Source organism: Anneissia japonica, unplaced genomic scaffold (genome assembly GCF_011630105.1).
Source record: "Anneissia japonica isolate Jap-2015-1 unplaced genomic scaffold, ASM1163010v1 scaffold287903_len222995_cov181, whole genome shotgun sequence".
In the NCBI taxonomy this organism is placed as follows: domain Eukaryota; kingdom Metazoa; phylum Echinodermata; class Crinoidea; order Comatulida; family Comatulidae; genus Anneissia; species Anneissia japonica.
In genome coordinates, this window is record NW_022734459.1 from 1 (window position 1) to 19,287 (window position 19,287).

At 32.6% G+C, this 19,287-nt stretch overlaps 1 protein-coding gene across 1 annotated transcript; it reads right to left on the reverse strand.

Annotated features, from left to right (window-relative positions):
• Nucleotides 1-1,125: 1,125 nt before the first annotated feature.
• On the reverse strand, nucleotides 1,126-18,531 carry LOC117116417 (protein crumbs homolog 1-like). Its single transcript, XM_033260453.1, has 7 exons — nucleotides 17,850-18,531; nucleotides 13,476-13,713; nucleotides 12,672-12,742; nucleotides 11,638-11,781; nucleotides 9,159-9,287; nucleotides 1,595-1,747; nucleotides 1,126-1,229 (listed from the first exon to the last, which is right to left on the reverse strand). Exons 1-7 carry the CDS (start codon nucleotides 18,064-18,066, stop codon nucleotides 1,126-1,128), a joined length of 1,056 nt encoding a protein of 351 aa, XP_033116344.1. The 5' UTR covers nucleotides 18,067-18,531.
• Between the last annotated feature and the right edge of the window lie 756 nt (nucleotides 18,532-19,287).

The window sequence follows — 19,287 nt, forward strand, 5'->3', positions numbered from 1 at the left end:
GTTGATGTATTTAATTAAAGAAATCATGGTTTGTATATCTTGAACTCAGTGTATTTTTTATGTCTACAGGAGTTGTGTAAGCCATTATTATTTTTTCCGTCCAGTAGCCACTCCAGCTATCAAACGCATCAATCATTCAATACTGCTTGTGCATGCAAACAATATTGTGGAACCAACGGTTGTCAACAACCAGCTAACCCGTCAATAACAACTTGCATTAACATAAACAAACAGTATACTGTATATTTACAAAAATAAGAAATTTATATGAATCTGTTATAAATCATTATATACAGCTTTCTTATAAGAATCTTATGAGACAACTAAAGCATTCACATAGGATTCCTGAAAGACATCTATACGATTCCTTTAGGAAATCAATAGGATAAAAATAATACTTATAGGATTCCTATATAATTCTTATAAGACACCCATACGAATCCTATGGAAACCATGATTCTTATAGGATATCTATAGTGACCCTGTATTATTCATATAAGACTTCTATAAGATTCCTTTAGGAAATCTATAGGACTTCTTTAAGATAACTTCAGGATTACTAAAGGAGTTCTATAGGATTCTTATAAGACGCCTATATGATCCCAGAAGGAAATCTGTAAAATTCCTATAAAATATCTATAAGATTCCTATAAAATATCTACAGGATTCCTATATAATTCATATAAGACTCTTATAAGATTTCTATAAGATATCTATAACTTTTCTATATCATTCATATAAGGCTCCTTTAAGATTCCAATAAGATATCTATAAGATTCCTATAGATTTCATATAAGAAACCCATAGGATTCCTATAAGATACCTATATAATTCATATAAGACTCCTATAAGGTTCCTTTAGAAAATCTATAAGATTCCTTTAGGCATTCTATAGGATTTTTATAGGATAACTATAGGATTCCTATTTGTTTCATTTAAAAATCTTGCAGTTTTCCTATAAGATTTCTTTAAGAATCGTATAGGAAACATATTAAAATTCCTATAGAATACTTATACGACTCCTATACGATTCCTATAGGATTCCTAAAGGATATCTATTGAAATAATCCTATAGGATCCTATAGATGTGACGAAAAATCTATAAGATTCCTATAAGATTTTCTCTTATAGGATCCTATAGGACATTTTTGTAAGGGTTAAGTCGAAGCAGGTTGCATTATTTTGACAGGGGTTAGATGCACAGTTTACAACATCTACATGTTCCCCACCTGAGAGTTACACACACAACAATAAATTAATTATTTCAATAACAAACATAAGCAAATAGGACATTAAACAGATAGATTTCATCTATCCCAGGACCCCGGGATTGGAAGGCAAGCACCTTAACCACAAAGTAGCGTGCCAAATCTGCCGTATCACCATGGCAGCAGTGAAATAAACTTATCGTAAGTATTATTCCTTCATTTAATTACATCATTAAATTTAGCTTATAAAATTTAATGTTTTTCATTATCAATATGCTTTATAATAGAATATATACTGCAAGCACAGTGACTCCTGTGATAATGCATGAAACATTATACTGGTAGGTATCACAAAAAACATTGTATACAATGCCATTATTATCTACCTGTTATGTTTTCACAGTGTTTTCCCATATGTTCTGGTTCACACACACAGATATACAATGGTCCTAGTGCATCCCTCTTTGAATCCTCTGCCAAATCAAAGCAGGTTCCATTATTTTGACAGGGGTAAGAGGCGCAGGTCACTGCTTCTTCATCTGGGTCCAATGCAGACAAAATTATCAAAGAGTTTTTAATAACAGATATAATACAGTAAAAGCAAACTAGGTGATTTTGCCTCATGCAAAGATACAAATGTAACTTCCAAGTATTTCTCTCCTGGTGTAGGTATGTGGTCAGAGTGAGAGGCAAAAGGGGAAAAATCTCAAGGCCAAACCTTAATGAAGCCATTTACAATGACAGCATCAAAACCCAAAGACAACCTGGTTAGCAAAATTTAAAAAAATGTGCTGAAATACTGTACATTAATATGGCAGCATCTATTGAAATAATTTAGAAACACAACATTCATCTTTAAAAAACCTTGAAAAAACAAAATTGTGATATTTGGCATGTGCTTCCATATTGTACAACCCCTGATATCACACAGACCACTACTTGGCATTTAAAGCGTGGTACAGCTGGACTATATAACAGAGCCGTGAAGCATACAAACAACATACAGTTCGTACGGTAGCATAATAACAAAATCAATAGCCTATGCCGATTAGATAATTCCAAATACAATATTCAAATGAGACTCAAACTAAATTAACATTTTATTATTACTCATTTTTAAGTATAATATTGCCAACTGTATATTATATAAATTGATGGATGGAAAAGAGATGGATGGACAGGTATGGACAAACAGACAAATAAACAGAGATCCTTTCATATTATTAAAACGTAAGACGTAAATAGATATAAACAATGACATGACAACTATCTATACAAATCAGTTGGTATTTATCACCCAAACATCTAAATATTCCTTCCGGGAGACACCATAAAGCCATCACTTCAAACTGAAGGACACTATTACATGAAATTAAAAAAAACAGTTTAAAATTTTTCCCAGAAATATTATTGCACAATCCTCTATATAAATAATGGACAGCAGTCCTAATCAAGTAATAAGAAAACTATTCGAGCAGTTCAACAATTATCAGTTTTGACTCCTAAATCTAGGGAAAACCCAAGTCTAGTCTGTATCAATATAACTTTCTATTTGTGGAATAAAATGTTCATAAATATACTCTTATACAATAATCACTCAATCAATATAGCCAGCACCATTTACATGGATCAAATTGCTTTTCTGTTTGCAAAGTTTAAAATACCTTAATAATGGTCACACTCAAATGAACTTAATTTTAATTTGCATATGGATAAAAAATGTCCAAAAAGAAGCAGTTGCACCAAACGTAATAATACACTTCATAAATTTTGGAATAAAGAAGCCAAATACATTTAGTTATTCAAATATACAGGAAAAAATTTGATTCATAAAAACAATGACAACAAAAATATGACAATAATAACAATAATACTATAGTGCACAAACCCAATGAAATCAGTCCTTGAGGGACTCTTTACAAAGAATTAACACTTAACTTTTAGGCTTTTAGAACAGCATTTTGGCATTAAGGACAACTTTAACTGTCCAAAGATGACAACCAAATAATGGTATATGCTGGTAAATTTTATTATATATAACTTAATATTAAGGTTTAATAACAAAGGAACATAAATATTTCAAACTCTTACAATCATATAACAGTAGGCCTATTAAGGTGGTACCCAGGACTTGCCTGAAAGGGGTTCCGATGTCCGCAACAAGGGGCCAATGTCCCCTACAAGAACAAAGTTGGTGTGGCTGGGCGTTGCTTAAAATCTTTTGCAATTGGTCCTGGGGCAAAGACCCATTTTGAGGGTTTTGAATGCTTATTTAATCAATTTTAGAGTCAACTAATATGTAGAAAATACATATAATTTTCTCCGACGAAATGTGGTTTTTCCCAATGGGGAGGACAGCTTTCCCAGACAGGGGGCCCTGGCCCCACTTGCCACCCCCTGGCTTTTCCCCTGAATGATGTGCATGAATGTAATATAACTGCCAGTTGGTATAAATGCCAGTTGGTATAAATGCCAGTTGATATGCTGACGTGAATAGGAAACAATAGATTGACATCATATTGAGTAACAATAGGAAATAAAATATAGAGAAGGACAATGATAACAATGTGCTGGTAGATTGCAAGAAAACACAAGCAAAATCAATATATGAGTAAGATAGATATCAGGTAAAATGTTAACAGACATATTTTTTCTTGTTTATTATTATTTGATAATTGATTACAATAATAAAATTTGACAGGAAACATTACACCACCCTGTATAATACAGGCTCTAGTATCTACATATGAGCAACAAAAAACCTTATAAATTAAAAATGCAGATGAAATATTTACATGACAATGCTAGTAGAAGAAGTACACAGCAGCTGTACCTATAAATTAATATTCTGTATGCAAAGTAACAATCATAACCCACACATTGGACAATAATTATAGTCCACTACTGAAGTTTAATAAAAAAAAATATGTATTTTTCTTTTTATCCATCTATATTTATGGTGCATCTCCAGAGAAATATAGTTTGGGTTCATATGACAAAACAGAAATAAACTGCATATCTTCCAGCTTCCCAGCCGTCACCCTAAATTTTTCCTGGACAAGTTCAGATTTTGTTACAAAACTTGAAACCAAAAAAAGGCAGGACACCCAGATGACCTTCCAGCAAGACTACTAAGGATTTTGCCTTTGAATTAGCATTCCCTGTAGCATTAAACATGTTCAATTGTGCACTAAAAGCAGGTACTTTTCCAGATATTTAGAAAAATGTGGCAATTGTACTAGTGCCAAAGGTGAAAGGAACCATTGCCTGCAATTTCAGGAGTCACTTAATGAGTTAGTGATTGGTGCAAAACTAATAACATGTTACCTAAACCCTCAAAATGCCATGTCATGAGAATTAATTTTTTGCATAACGTTCCTGATTTTCAACAGTTCACACTCAATGATAGCATTCTTGAATGTGTTAGCAACATGAAGTTGCTAGGGGTTGTAATTCAGGAAAACATGAAGTGGGATACGCATATCACAGAAATGGTCTCTAAAGCATCTCGTAGGATGTTTGCTCTCTTTGTAATAAAGGGTCCTGGGGCATCAATGGTTGACCTGATTAGTATTTTCACTTGTTATATAAGACCTATACTGGAGTATGCTTGCCCAGTGTGGCATAGTGGAATTACTAAAAAATTAGCAAACAAAATTGAACTGGTCCAAAAGAGGGGCACTACGCATTATCCTTGGAAATAATTATATATCTTACAATTTAGCTTTAGAGAAAACTAGATTACTCTCGCTCGCGGCAAGGAGGGAAAGTCTTGTCCTCTCTTTTGGTTAAAGGGCTTTTGAAATCGCTGTTGCACCGTGACATGCTCCCTCCTAAGCGAAAATTAACCTTAAGATCCAATGGTGGAATTCTTGTCCTACTTAAATGCAAGACGATATAAACGGTCTGCCATACCATCGACTGTCAAATTAATCAATGCAAAATAATCATACCAGATGCAGGTTCTAGGTTTTTTTTTGTTTTTTTTTAACTATTATTATTATTATTATTATTATTATTATTATACATTATATAATTGCAATGCAACAACACTTTAATGATGAATATATGGGTAAATTATTTAAAAGATATTGTAAAAGTAATAAAATATTACTTTTACAATATAAAATATAAGATAAAAACTCAATAAAATAATAAGTGTATAGTTAATAAATTGATAGTGGTAATATATTTTAATATTATTGCAATAATGAAAAATGATATTGAACTTAATAATTAAGTAGCTTATTTTTTTAAAGTGGTTGTAAATATAAACTTTTTATTCTTTATGAATTTATATATATATACATATTGTAGTCTAGATAATTTATAGGTTAATGATTTGTATCTGGTGTTTTTGAATGTATTTGAATTTTTTTGTTGTTTGTAATCTTATTTTTGTACTACAATAATTTCAGACTGGTTCTGCTTTTTGTATTTTACCATATACTAGAATAAAAAAAAAAATGCACCTTGGTGAGCATGATCAATTAAATATATACAACAACTTAACAAGTGTCAACAATAACGTGAAATATACGCCATAATTTCTGATCAATAATAACCATGGAAACTAATATATAATTATGCACTGTATAGTCCTATCCATGCAGTATTTACAAGTATAGTCGTATTGATGCATATTGCATGCTATACTTATTATTACAACTGATATTATATTCATTCCTGAAACCTGTTTGGGATCCACAATTAGTGCTGTTAAATCCAGGATAACAGAGACATTTGTACCCAGATGTTCCTACCTGGCACATACCATTATTCAAACAGGGGTCAGAAGCAAAATGGTTCTTTCAAAGAAAAACAAAAAACCATTACGTCTTTTGTAACTGTTTGCTTATAATTAATGAACCAATATTTCCTTGTTGGATTCCATAATTGATAATTAATAACTGTAAGAAATATTAAATTGTTATAATTTTTTTTAAATATTTAATATAATTTTTTTATAATTGTTTTTCTATGATGATAGTTATATAATTTTTACTAGTTTACTATTCTATTAATTTGGTTTTTTCATAATTATTTTATTATGGTCCCTGAATTATACCTAAGTCTTAATTATCATACTTGATCATGCATAATTGTAATACTGTAACTAAGGATAATGGATTTAAATTCAAAATTAAAGTAAAAACCATTAAAATAAATAAACATATAAGGCCTGATTGTTGCTATAAATTTATCTCTTTATCTTAAATAAATTTAGTTGTGATTATTTTCAACATCATCCTAGTGTTATAAGAGAAAATGGTTCTAGAGCAAAATCATAGTTGAAATTTTAACTGTTATTCTTAAAATATTGAATCACAATGGTCTGCATGACAATCTTTAGAGTGTGTTTCATACTCTCTATTATTAAAACAAACCAACAAACAAAACTAGAAGCAGATAGCATTTAGGCAATACTTTGTGTGTACAGAAGCTGTCATGCTTGCAATGCCCTTTATCAGTTATCACCTACAGACTATGCTGAGGATCGAACCCATGATTATCAGTTTATTATCTACAGACCATAATGAGGATCGAACCCATGACTCACACCATTGTAGAAGCCAAGCTGCATAACCACAAACTCCCCTACTGTACAATGACCAACTACAAGCTCTATCAGCTAACATCAGTAAAATATTAAACCCAACAAGCCTACAAACAATTATGTATGAAAGGCTAAACATCTTGGTCTTGTCTTTTTTTACCTGGTGGTATTTCACATAGCACACCTAAATAGCCAGCATTACAGAAACAATGGTAGGTAGTGGCGCTGACTACCTCACAAAGGCTACCATTCTGGCAGGGATTCGCGCAGCAGGGGTCAGCAGGTATCTGATAAAACCAGTATTTTTAAGGACATTAAAAAAACTGATGCTACTATGTGACACTACTATTATATTTGTACAGTAATATTATTATTAAATATCAATTAAACACTAGCAAGATTTTAATACTGATTAGTACTAAATGTATATATTGTAAAAGAAAATGACTGTTTAATAGCATAATTCACCTGGCAGTATTTCACAAAGATACCATGGTAGCCACCGGTACAAAAGCACTGGTATCCACTACCTTCTGCCAATACTTCACAATACCCACCATTCAGGCAGGGGCTGAAATAGCATGGGGCTGCCAATATATGAAACCAGCTATTATATATTATAAATCAACAGCAAGCAACAGCAATGTTTATAAAAAAAATTATGTATTTCACATTGGAATAACAATTAGTTAAAACATTGTATGATAATACATAACTTTTTAAAAGTTTTAATCCGATTCACAATCAGAATTGACATTCTATTTATTTTTGATTTAATCTTTTCTTGTTCAACAGTTTCCCAATTCCCAACCAATTCTATTCCTAAACTCAGAGGTTTATATTCTATAGGGATTCCTTAATCCTGATAATTTATATTTAAATAACTTGATGCAATTCACAGTGACTTCCGCTATATCCAGCTGCACAGAAACACTGGAAACCATCGTCACTGAGGTGTTTACAAAGCCCACCATTAAAGCATGGATTTGAATCACATGGTAACTATACAGAGTAACATAAGACATTTGAATATTCATCAACCACCAAACAAAAACAAAAAATCCAAAGACTGATAAAGGAAATTCTGTAAACCGTACTGACTGTCATCGTGATTATAAATGCCACACAGATAAATAGATAAGATCTACAGTGTCAGTGTTAACCAAGTTTCATTCTAAATATATTTTGCAAGTACACAATAATCATTCATTGTGATATAAGTATAAGGTAACTTTATAGTGTTTCAACAGTTTCCAATAAGCTGTAAAAACCCCAAGCACTTTTCCTATACTTAATTGTCATTTAAAATATTCACAAGTGTTCGCAGTAAATAAAGGAGAGCCTTTCATAGGAAGAAAGGGGAGAACGTCATTAGCAACGTTGGTGGAATGCAATGGTATCAGCAAAAAATAATAGAATATATACCTCAAATGACAATCAACATGTACAAGTGGTATTTGTACAAGCTGGTACAAAGAGTAACTTTCGAACATATACATAGCTAAAGTATAAAATTTGCAAGTTATGAGAGGGGTATATGATGTAAATGCCATTAATAGCCTGGCAAGCAAATGACATGCATAGCAAATCTATTATACAGAGGGGCTGCTAACTGCTGTTATTATAAACTACCTCATGAAATAGTGTTGAACAAAAAAAAAATACATTTTTAAATGTATTTCCAATAACTGATGAACTGTAGTTGCAACCAAATTTTTTTGAAGTGTGGTTATCCATTAAATTATTTTCAACACATTTGTGGAAACGAATCATAGTGAAAAACTTTTTTATATATTTTTGGACCTGTTTTACTTAAAACATACAATCCAATTATCCAGGAGCTTTATCAATCAATTCATTCCAAAGCTTTTTTTTTATCACAGCTTTGAACCTATCCCCTCTTATGACAACAAAATATTTATGAGCAATAAGTTCTCCACTCAATAATATAAACTTGGCTTCTTTTCTAATTTTAGGTATATTCACATCTCATAGTGGTATGAAACTTGTATTAAATGATTCCAAATTTAAAGAGCAAATTTAAAAAAAAAATGTTGAAGTAAAATAACCATGAAAATGATAACCAAAATGTACAAAAACTATTCAAAATTGATGCAAAATGACATGCCATAAGCCATGCTGGTGAGGTAGAGAGTGTAGGGAATTCAAAACACAGCATAAAAGAATTGTTTACCCAAACATGCAATACAATGAATACACATTACAATTATCCAACTACTAAATTGATAAAATAACAACCACAGCACTTCAAATGAATGATAACTAATGAGAAAAAAACACTCAAAATACCATCAATAAATCAATGAAGACAAAACGATGAAGGGGGGAAAACCAATAATAATAATGTTAATGGATGAGTCACACCAAAATACCTTGGATTTCTGTACACAAATGTCCTTGTACACCTGCAGGACAAATGCAGGTGAACATTGAAGTCTCTGCTGTACTCTGATCAACGCATGTTCCCCCATTCTGACACGGTGATATGCTACATATGCTGGCTGGTGATATATGGTTGAAAATAAATACATGTCTAATATTAAAATGGAACTTCATAAAGCACAAGAGAAGAGACATACAATAGAAATACTATTCAATGATTTTTTTAAAATAGAATCAATATGTAGATATTATATACATCCGAAAGGTCCACTGATTAATCTCAGATAAGATAGTATAATACATACTCCAAGTATCGAAATGCAAACCATCGTGTCGGGTACTCAATATTTCGACATTAATTATGTCATCATTATTCCTGATGATGACATAATTAATGTCGAAATTTTGAATCCCGACACGATAGGGTGCATTTCGATGCTTAGAGTATGTATTGTACTTTCTTATATACATACCATAGTGTATATAATCTGGAAGATAAATATGATGTATATGAAATTTAAGCCATCAATGGAACACTGCAGTCAATGATTGGCAAAAGTTCACAAAAGTAGCCAGATAGTGCAATAAGTAACAAGTAAATTGCAATACTGTACTGTAAAACCCATGCATTAAAACATCAGTATGTTTATTTAAATTACAATCCTTTTCCTGTAATGAGATGTATTTATAGCAGGCACACACTTACTTCATGTGCACTACAATACTTCATGAATTATACAAGAAATATAAAAACAAGAGAATGGAATTTGTGGGAGTGGGAAAACCCTGCTTCTAAAAAATCGAATGTGTGTATAAATAATAAAAATAATGTAAGGTCTTCATGGTGGGGTAAAAATGGGATGACTGATTGCTGTAGGCTAGAGAATTCACACACATTGGACAAACTATGGTTGTGGTTGAGGGCAGACATTTTGTATTGATGATGCTTCTGGTCATAAGCAGTATTCAAATCAAGTCTATTTTTCATCCTCTTTAATTCTTGATATTCATCCGGAATTTTTATTCAAGTATCATTATCATGTAGTAAACAATTGACCAATTGTTTCTTTGTGTTTATTTCTATTCTGTATCATTAAAAATCATGATTACACAAAACTACAGTAGTGTTATGTTCTATATTTTTGTTTGCTGTGTTTTAAACACAGAGATCATTGGCATACCCCTTGTTTTACATTATATAAAAAGACAGAAAACCACACCACAGAAGATGTTTAAGTTTCTTTATAAATTGTTATTTTCATTCTTTAAATATAAACCAAAAAAAAGAGAAAAAATGGAAGCAAAGACATCTGGAACAAAAGGTGTAAATTGAAAACTTTTGGGGTGAAACAAATGGAAAACAAGTCAAAAAGCAACAACCCATAAAATAACACCAGTGAAATCATGTGAAAATCAAGAAATATAAATAATAATTAATGATAAAACCAAAATGTATTTATATTTTGACAAGCTGCTGTACCTGCCAGGGCCAGACACTGTGGTCCTGTGTAGCTTGATGTACATTCACATGTGTAGCTTCCAGTTGCAGTCTCTGTACACGTACCTCCATGTGCACACGGTTCAGACTGGCATGCTAATGTATTTTCTAATTAATATATATATAAGACAGAAGTATATATTACCATCTTTCTACATCTTACAGTTGATGCTTTTGTTTTTGATGATATTTTTGCTATACCCACTTTTTAAGTTACTCTTGGGGTTCTTTTGTTAATTCTATTTTAAAATGTCTTCAACTTTTCTAGATTATATTGCTGATAACCGATTCAAGTCAGTCAATCAATCAATCAATGACAAGTAAATGTGATATGCCCACATTTGGATGTAAAATTACATCATCATCATTTCCATATATGGGCACATCACACAAATTTGTCACTTAAAATTTAGTAATAGTGTAGACAAAGCATTTAAATCACCCTAAGGGGCTCAGAGGGATTACGCCACTTGTAAAAAAAAGGTGTCATCCTAGTTTTACTAATTTTTAGTAAGGAAGAATTCTTTTTTTCTTTTTTTTTTTTAACCTGAGTATAGAACAAACTCTACTGCTATGGGGCCCCTTCCTCACTTCCCCCTGCCACACTGCACATACAAATATACTTTGAATTACAAAACATATTCTAGATAAGCCTGCTATAATATTTAAAAAAAGACACAGGTAGAATATATTAAACATGTTGTCAATAGCTTTTATGGTGGAGTTGCAAAATCAATCCAGTAAATATCAGCTACAATAAACCATAACGGAATAAACCAATTGTTTATAGATTTTAGAGAATACTTCACTGACCTTGAAATAAAGGTTGTAAAATGACAAAGGTCAAATCAACTCTTAGCTAGTACACATAAACAGAAAAGCCACTGTATCCCACTTCAATAAGAATTTGCAGAACAGAAACGATAAGTTACATGATAAAAAGTTTGGTAAAACGGAAAAAATTATCTTACGTTGTGGTGTGGTTGTGCCAATATATTCATCGCAATTTGTCCCTGTATAGCTGGGTTGACATACACACAGATATTGAGTTAATGTTTCACTGGTGAAACATGATCCAAATAGACATGGGTTTGGGACACAAACTGACTCTGAAACTAATAATATTAATAATATGTAATTTTATATATAGTGCATCTCAACAACATAACTCTATATGACCTTTATAATACTGCTTTAAAATAAATAAAATATACACTTTTGAATACTACAGACAAATTTGTTTGTAGAATGCAAAAACAGAAACATAAAATCATATAACAGGTCTCCCTCTAGCAGTGTTTAGCCAAATAGCCAAATCCTAATAAAAGCTGGATTTGGCTAAATATTTTCATTCAAAATTAGCCAAAAAAGCTACTGTAATTAATGCAATTCCTTATATTCTTTTGTTTTGGCTAATCAAATTTCTATTTGGCTAAATATTTTCATAATTAATTAGCCAAATTGCTAAATATCGTTTTTGTCCAGCTTAAACCCTGGACTCTAATTAAAGACCACTTTTTGGACCGGAGTTACCATGTACTTTAGCAGCTTTGGTCAGAATAAAAAAAATAATAAACATTTGTTAATTTGGGACCACATTACTGTGGTCTTAAATTGGAAGTGGTTTAAACTAGAGGGATACCTGTATTTACTACTTGTTACAATTATTACAAGGCTATACCTGCCAGGGACAGACACTATGGTCCAGTGTAGCTTGATGTACATTTACATGTGTGATGTGCATTCACCTTTTCTAGATTATATACCTTTTCTAGATTATACTACTGTAACTGATTAAAGTCAATCAATCAATTAATCAATCAATCTGGGATTTGGGACACAAACTGAAACTATAATATTAATAATATATATTTAGATGTGTATAAGAGACAGACTCTATATGGCCTATATAATACTGCCTTTAAATAATTAAAATATACACCCTTTTGAATACTGTACTACCGACAAGTTCGTTTGTAGAAAGCGAAAACAAAAGCTATAATACCTTCATTCTCTTGAATCACAATTGATTCTTGCTTCACCCAAAATGTATTAAGATTCTGAACAAAAGTTACTCTGAAAATATAAAACAAAAAATTGTATAATGTTGAATATACTGTATTCCATTTGATATAGAGAATACATGATTTTAAAGTTATGCCACATCAAGTTGTTATCAATCATATTTTCCTTGGCAAGTATTCAGTAGTAAGAATGCATATCCTTGTAAAGAAGGACCAGACATCTTCGTGAAAAACAGACCTTAAGAAGCCCTCTTAATGTTCTTGAGATGTTTAGCGAGGTCTGTGCGCATCGCAACAGGGCGCAGCTTATTTTTCAGTTTAGCGTTGTGCATACCTTCACTGTCTGCATATCAATCATTAACTGACTTTTAACAAGGTTCATATTTAGTCATGTGAAATGATGAATCACGTTTAATAAAATATCAGAACAGGTATTCCTGGTAACATTAGTACTGTACATTGTTATTTTTTCATAATGTTACAAGCATTGTTAATAAACCTAATGGTCAATGTGCACATTGAGTACGGTATATACCATTGTCGTAGCACTACTAAACATTGCATACATCACATTGCATTCTCATAGCGTGAGGCACTATATAAATCCAGAATTATTATTATTATTATTATTCTGCCGTGGATATTATATAAATAAATCTTTGTTGACCGATTGATTGAAATTTCCTGTCGTGTGAATTTGGTATTACAATACATCAGTTTTATGAGCCAAAAAGCTGTCACAATATTGAGCAGATAATTATTGGATGATATGAATATATACTTACAAAAGTTGAATACTACCCATCCCTTCAGTGGGAGCAGTCCACTGCATAGTCATCTGTGTTTTATCAACAGCACTGTTATGGCTGACAACACTAAATAACGAGCCATTGCAGTGGACAAAATATGCACGATCGTGGTCTATATTTGAAAATTGACCAATGGCTATGGTGCCTTTAACTTGTCTCATCTGCACCATCAAACCCTTAAATGGTGGCACACCAGCTGGAGCTGTGAGCGTCACTGTGAATGCAAAAAGAAAAATCAAATATTCATTAATATTCATATCCAAAAAGTCATGAAAATTTTACAATGTACAAAAAAATTGTCATCTCATCATTTTTCATTATGATTTATATTCAGACTTCTCAAGTTCGCAAAATGAATTTCCGTAACTATGTCTTCAGATTTCTGTAGTAAATGAAAAATTTCCATAGCACCACCCAATAATTTGCCTTGAGTGTAAGTATGGAGAAAGCACTACATATTCAATGGGAACAGCCTTCGCTCAACCAACAATTATCATGTAAATTTAAAATTGTCTTTCTAAACGGTTCCTCATTATTCATTTGCTATTTTAGTATTCTACTTTATCTTTATGCATGATAGTTTAAATTGTTGCAGGGGTGTATTTAAAGGGGGCCTGCACTTTTGAAAAATCAAAGAAAAAAGAAAGAAAAAATTGATCGGCAAAAAGGCTTCAGAGGTTATTTTCGGGTGTCTAGAACAAAGAAGTTTCACTGGGCCATGTGCGCGCACCCCCTAGAGTATTGTTATCTTGATCAGCCCAACTTTCCGACCCTCGACCCTCCCCCCTCCCACCTTTGGACATCTTTTGGATCCCCCGTGTTGTTACGGTTGAATTCTTAATCCCTAAAGATTTATCAGTAATCCAACAAGTATGAGTTGTCTCTAGGGATTATAATGATTTTCCATTGTATTTTTGTGTATTTCGATACGTCCGTAATTAGGCAAAATTTCGATAGCAAATACAGGTCACGGACCTAACTACGGATGTTCTGTTGTACTTGAGAAATCTGCAGTAGGGTTGCAGGTAGGCTAGGTTACCCTCAAATTTCTGCGCCCAGCAAATCAGTGTTGTGCTAAGCAGGGCACTCACTACGTTTTACAATGGTCGTACGACAAATCCAACTCCACTCCGTGAGCGATAAACGACGGGACGCCATCTGCTAATTGTCGGTGGCAGTCTGAACGGAACGTCGTTATAAACGATCCGTTGCGCCTGCGTTGTCGCGTTGCGCTACTTGTAGAATCGCATCGGCCGACAACCGTCATGCCCAGTGATCAGTGTCCGGCTTTATTCAAAGCAGTAAATATAATTCATTGTTACATGAATATTAATTTATCCACTGAAATATTGGTGTTATCTGCACATCTTTCAGTTTAGCGATAAATTATACTAAGAAGTAGGCCCGAAATTATAATATTTAGCCCTAGCCTAGTAACAAACAACTAGGCCTACATATGCATGTAAATCAAACCATAGAGAAAGAAAATTATTTTCTTTCTCTATGATCAACTCATAACCCAGTTATTTGAGATAGGCCTTTAGGCTTGGTACTAGTAGTAAAGATATTCAGTGACAGTGTTTACACAAATTTAACTTTATGAATGACCTTCTTTAAATTCACCCCTTTTAGTACTCAGTCAGAAAGAGGAACCTTGGACATAGGTAATCAGGCCTACCTTAGTAGTAGAATTCCAGGATAAGCCTAGCCTAGTCATAGGCCTAGAGAGAGAGGTCCTCACCTTCTCAATACGTATTGTCTTTTTTAGCCTGCCTATAACAGTACTCTAGGCTACCTAACCTACCCTACTATAGGCCTAGAGACAGTTACTACATGTACTAACAACATCAGTAGTAGTATCCTAGACGTAGGCCAGGCCCAGACATGTCGCCATTCCAGTCACATAAATAATCTACTGTATTAATTATTTAAAAAAATATCAATAATTGTAATTTCTTTACAATAATAATAATAATTAGATATAGGCTTACGCCTATCCCTACTACCTAGAGTCCTAGGCCTAGCCAGCTGCACTGTAGCAAAATAGACCTAGGCCTAGTCCTCTTTCACTGAAGGCAAAAATGTCTGGCAAAATACGATTCTGAACTGCCCGCCGCCATTATTCTCAAACAGCGCCGCTGCCACATTTACTCAAAAAGTTTAGAGTAATTAAATTGAAACAAACAAATCAAACCTTATTAGTTCATGAACTTTAAAATGGACCTATTAATTAAATATTGTTATAGCTTTAATTTATTTTTTTATTCGAAACCAATTCGCGGACGTAAGATTCCAAATATATTCATATATGCCTACTTAAATGTAAGAGCTGTTATTATACACACATAAGATATTCCCTTCTTTATACCTGATAATCGTTGTTTGCAAAGAAAAATTGTTTATTTTCTTCATGATTATTCCAAATTCTTTCAGACACAAGTAATACAACGTATTTTACATGTGTGTTGCCTTCTCGCGCTCTGAGAGATTATTATAGGGCGCTATATTAAGAACCTAGGCCTGCATATTATTATTATTATTTAAATTTATGATTACTATCTATAGGCCTAATTACTGTATAGGTAGAGTACGTACGATACAACATAAATGGAAACTATAGTGTTAATAAATTTCACTAGGCCTATCTTCAGTGCAAAAAAAAAGCTAAAAATGTTACATACAGTAAATAGACATATGCATGACATAGGCTAATTAGGCCTAAGTTAAAAGTACAGTATGTCAAAAAGAAATAAGTATAGTATCGAAACTAACGTATCGTAGAGTACTGTCTGTAGACAACATTCTGGAAACAGTAAAATATATGTAACCTTAAACACAATTAATGATGACTCAATCAAGTAATTTTCACAACCCACCTAATCCATTGTTAACAGCACCCTATTTTATAGCTTCACAGATGGTTGAATCCTAATATGGAAAATTAAAGATACCCTCTGTGACTTGTATCCATGCTTAGCTCTATGCTATTGTGATTCCAATGCAGCAGTTGATGAATAAGCACTTGAATAACAATAGGAGTCATTGACAGCCTTTGAAAGGCATTTGCTCATGAAAATTGCCGACCAATGACGAAGCGACAGAGCTAACAATGGGAGCCTGGCACAACCCAAGGGTTGAACACCGGATTGAAAAATGCTGATCAAATGGGCAATTATGAAAAAATGACCTTAAAAGAAGGCTTTGTAAGATTAAAATTAGTGGGTAGACCTACTATAATAATACCTAATACTAAAGCAACTAGCTTAAGAATTCCAACAACTGACTGGTCAAACGTAGCCGTACTTATATACCTGTCTCTTATACACATCTAGATGTGTTAAGTGTAATACACTTATAGTGTATAAGTGTAAGAACACACTAATGTGAAGTTGTGTTTCATCGTCAGGGGCGGATCCAAAAACCGAGGTAACAGTACCCAGGGGTCCGGGGACATGCCCCCGCGAAAATTTGGTATTCTAGAGTCCAAAAATAACCTCTAAGGCGCTTTTAATTGGTCGATAATTTTTTTTTCTCTTTTCTTTTTTATTTGCTGTCCAAAAAGAGGGGTGAGGTCGAGCTCCCCCCTCCCTTAATTCGCCCCTGATCGTATCGTATTGGCTGTTTCAGCTGACGTAAACGCATGTTACAGGTTTGTAGATCCAGACAGATTCTATCATAGAACCATAACATAGGTATGTGTAAGTCGGATTCGCTTGTAATCATTTTCTAACATTTTTTGAGCGAGACCATTATTTTAATATGAAAAAGCACAAAAACATACTTTGTTTATGAAAAGCACAAAAATTCATTATCTATTTTTATATTAATATTGTTAATCAGTATTAGTAGGCCTATGTATTGCAAATGGTTGCATTACCAAATTCAAACATGGTGTCAATAAAATCTCTTAAAATAATGTATTGAAAGTGACAATACATCGCAAAATGCCGCAATTTAAATAGGTCTATATTTTTTATGATATTATACATAAAGATTCTCGAACTTTATTTTTTTTTTTATTTTTTTTTTTATATTTTATTTTTATTTTATTTTGAACGAAATAGAAATGTTGAAATACTGTATAATAATTTGTTTGTAATGATAATAATAATAATATAATAATAATAACAATAATGATAATAATAATAATAGCAATGATAATAGCAATCGTTAATTTTATAATAATGATAATAATAAGATGAAGATGATAATAATGACGATAATGAAGAGATAAAGATAATGAAATAATATAAATAAATAATCATAACAAATATTCATCCTATAATATACATATGTCTAATTAACATTAGCCCTAGCTACATTTCGAATTTGTCTTAATAATTTACTCACCTGAAAATGTATCTCCTGGAGAATATGTCGTCACACTCGGGGTTACAGTGTATGGTGAGACAGAGGTTTGTGGGGCAACATTGAAATGTCCAGGTAACATATTCCAGCAGGCCTGCATTGGGCCACCGGTACTATAACCATACACTATTCGAGCAGACGACAAAACCAGTACGATTGTCAATATTATTAAGGTACATTTCTTTATAACGGTATCCATTATTGTAAAAAAAAAATAGCTGAACTAGCACAGTTCTCAACGTAGTCAACAGGTGAACAAGAACTTAAACCTAACTGTATGTCATATCCAAGTAAATCCACAGATAAAATTTAGATGAAAATACGCTGACTTCATTCAAGGTATCACTTGTTAGTAAAATAACGATATGTCGCAGGTGTAAATGATGATTTTGATGAATTTTCTTAACGGAACCGGGCTTGAGGTGTGACGAGTTTCAATCGGGTTTGTATAAATGATTAAAGCTAGAGAGAATAATATAGGGTGTTCCAATGCAGCAGTTGATGAATAAGCACTTGAATAACAATAGGAGTCATTGACAGCCTTTGAAAGGCATTTGCTCATGAAAATTGCCGACCAATGACGAAGCGACAGAGCTAACAATGGGAGCCTGGCACAACCCAAGGGTTGAACACCGGATTGAAAAATGCTGATCAAATGGGCAATTATGAAAAAATGACCTTAAAAGAAGGCTTTGTAAGATTAAAATTAGTGGGTAGACCTACTATAATAATACCTAATACTAAAGCAACTAGCTTAAGAATTCCAACAACTGACTGGTCAAACGTAGCCGTACTTATATACCACATTTAATAAAATATGAGGGGAAAAAAAATTAAATTTTTAAAAATTCAATTGGTTTTTTCAATAATGTATAGACCAAGTTTTACTACAAAAAATCCTTAAGAAATACCAGTAGGCCTACGAGTCAACTTTGAGTGTCCGAATGCAAAATGTGTTTCTTGGGAGTGCTCCCAGACAGATGGGCATTGCCCTCTTTTAAGCACTATTATTTACTCCATGGAAACCTCAGCTAATCACACGGATTTTTTAGTTATGGAAGATTAATAAATTAAAGATTTAAGATTAATTTGGGTTAAAATTATCACATTAGGCCTATGAAATAAGATTATCAACTTGGAGCAATAAAGTGTATCTTATCTTATCTTAAGAGAACGTGTATGTCAAAATAATTAAAATTAGTCAATCCAAAGGTCTTTTATGTACTGATCGAGTACTTCCGTCATTTGTCAAAACCATTGTGTTTTAATTAGTTACATCTGCATCTATCAATTATGTATTATTCTGATTCGAATTATTTATACAGACGAATTAAAAGATAATGAAGGGATAGGCCTACATTTTGAAGGTTTGTTTTTCATCATACTTGTCGTATTTATTTGGCAGGTGAATTCGCGATTT

Bases quoted from the DNA above. Each gene is read 5' to 3' on its own strand.
- LOC117116417 (XM_033260453.1), bottom strand. From the start codon at position 18,066: ATGGATACCGTTATAAAGAAATGTACCTTAATAATATTGACAATCGTA. The intron at 13,714-17,849 runs GTGAGTAAATTA...TTGCATTCACAG, and splicing joins TCCAGGAGATACATTTTCAG to TGACGCTCACAGCTCCAGCT. The intron at 1,230-1,594 runs GTAGATAATAAT...TGTAACTCTCAG, and splicing joins ACACTGTGAAAACATAACAG to GTGGGGAACATGTAGATGTT.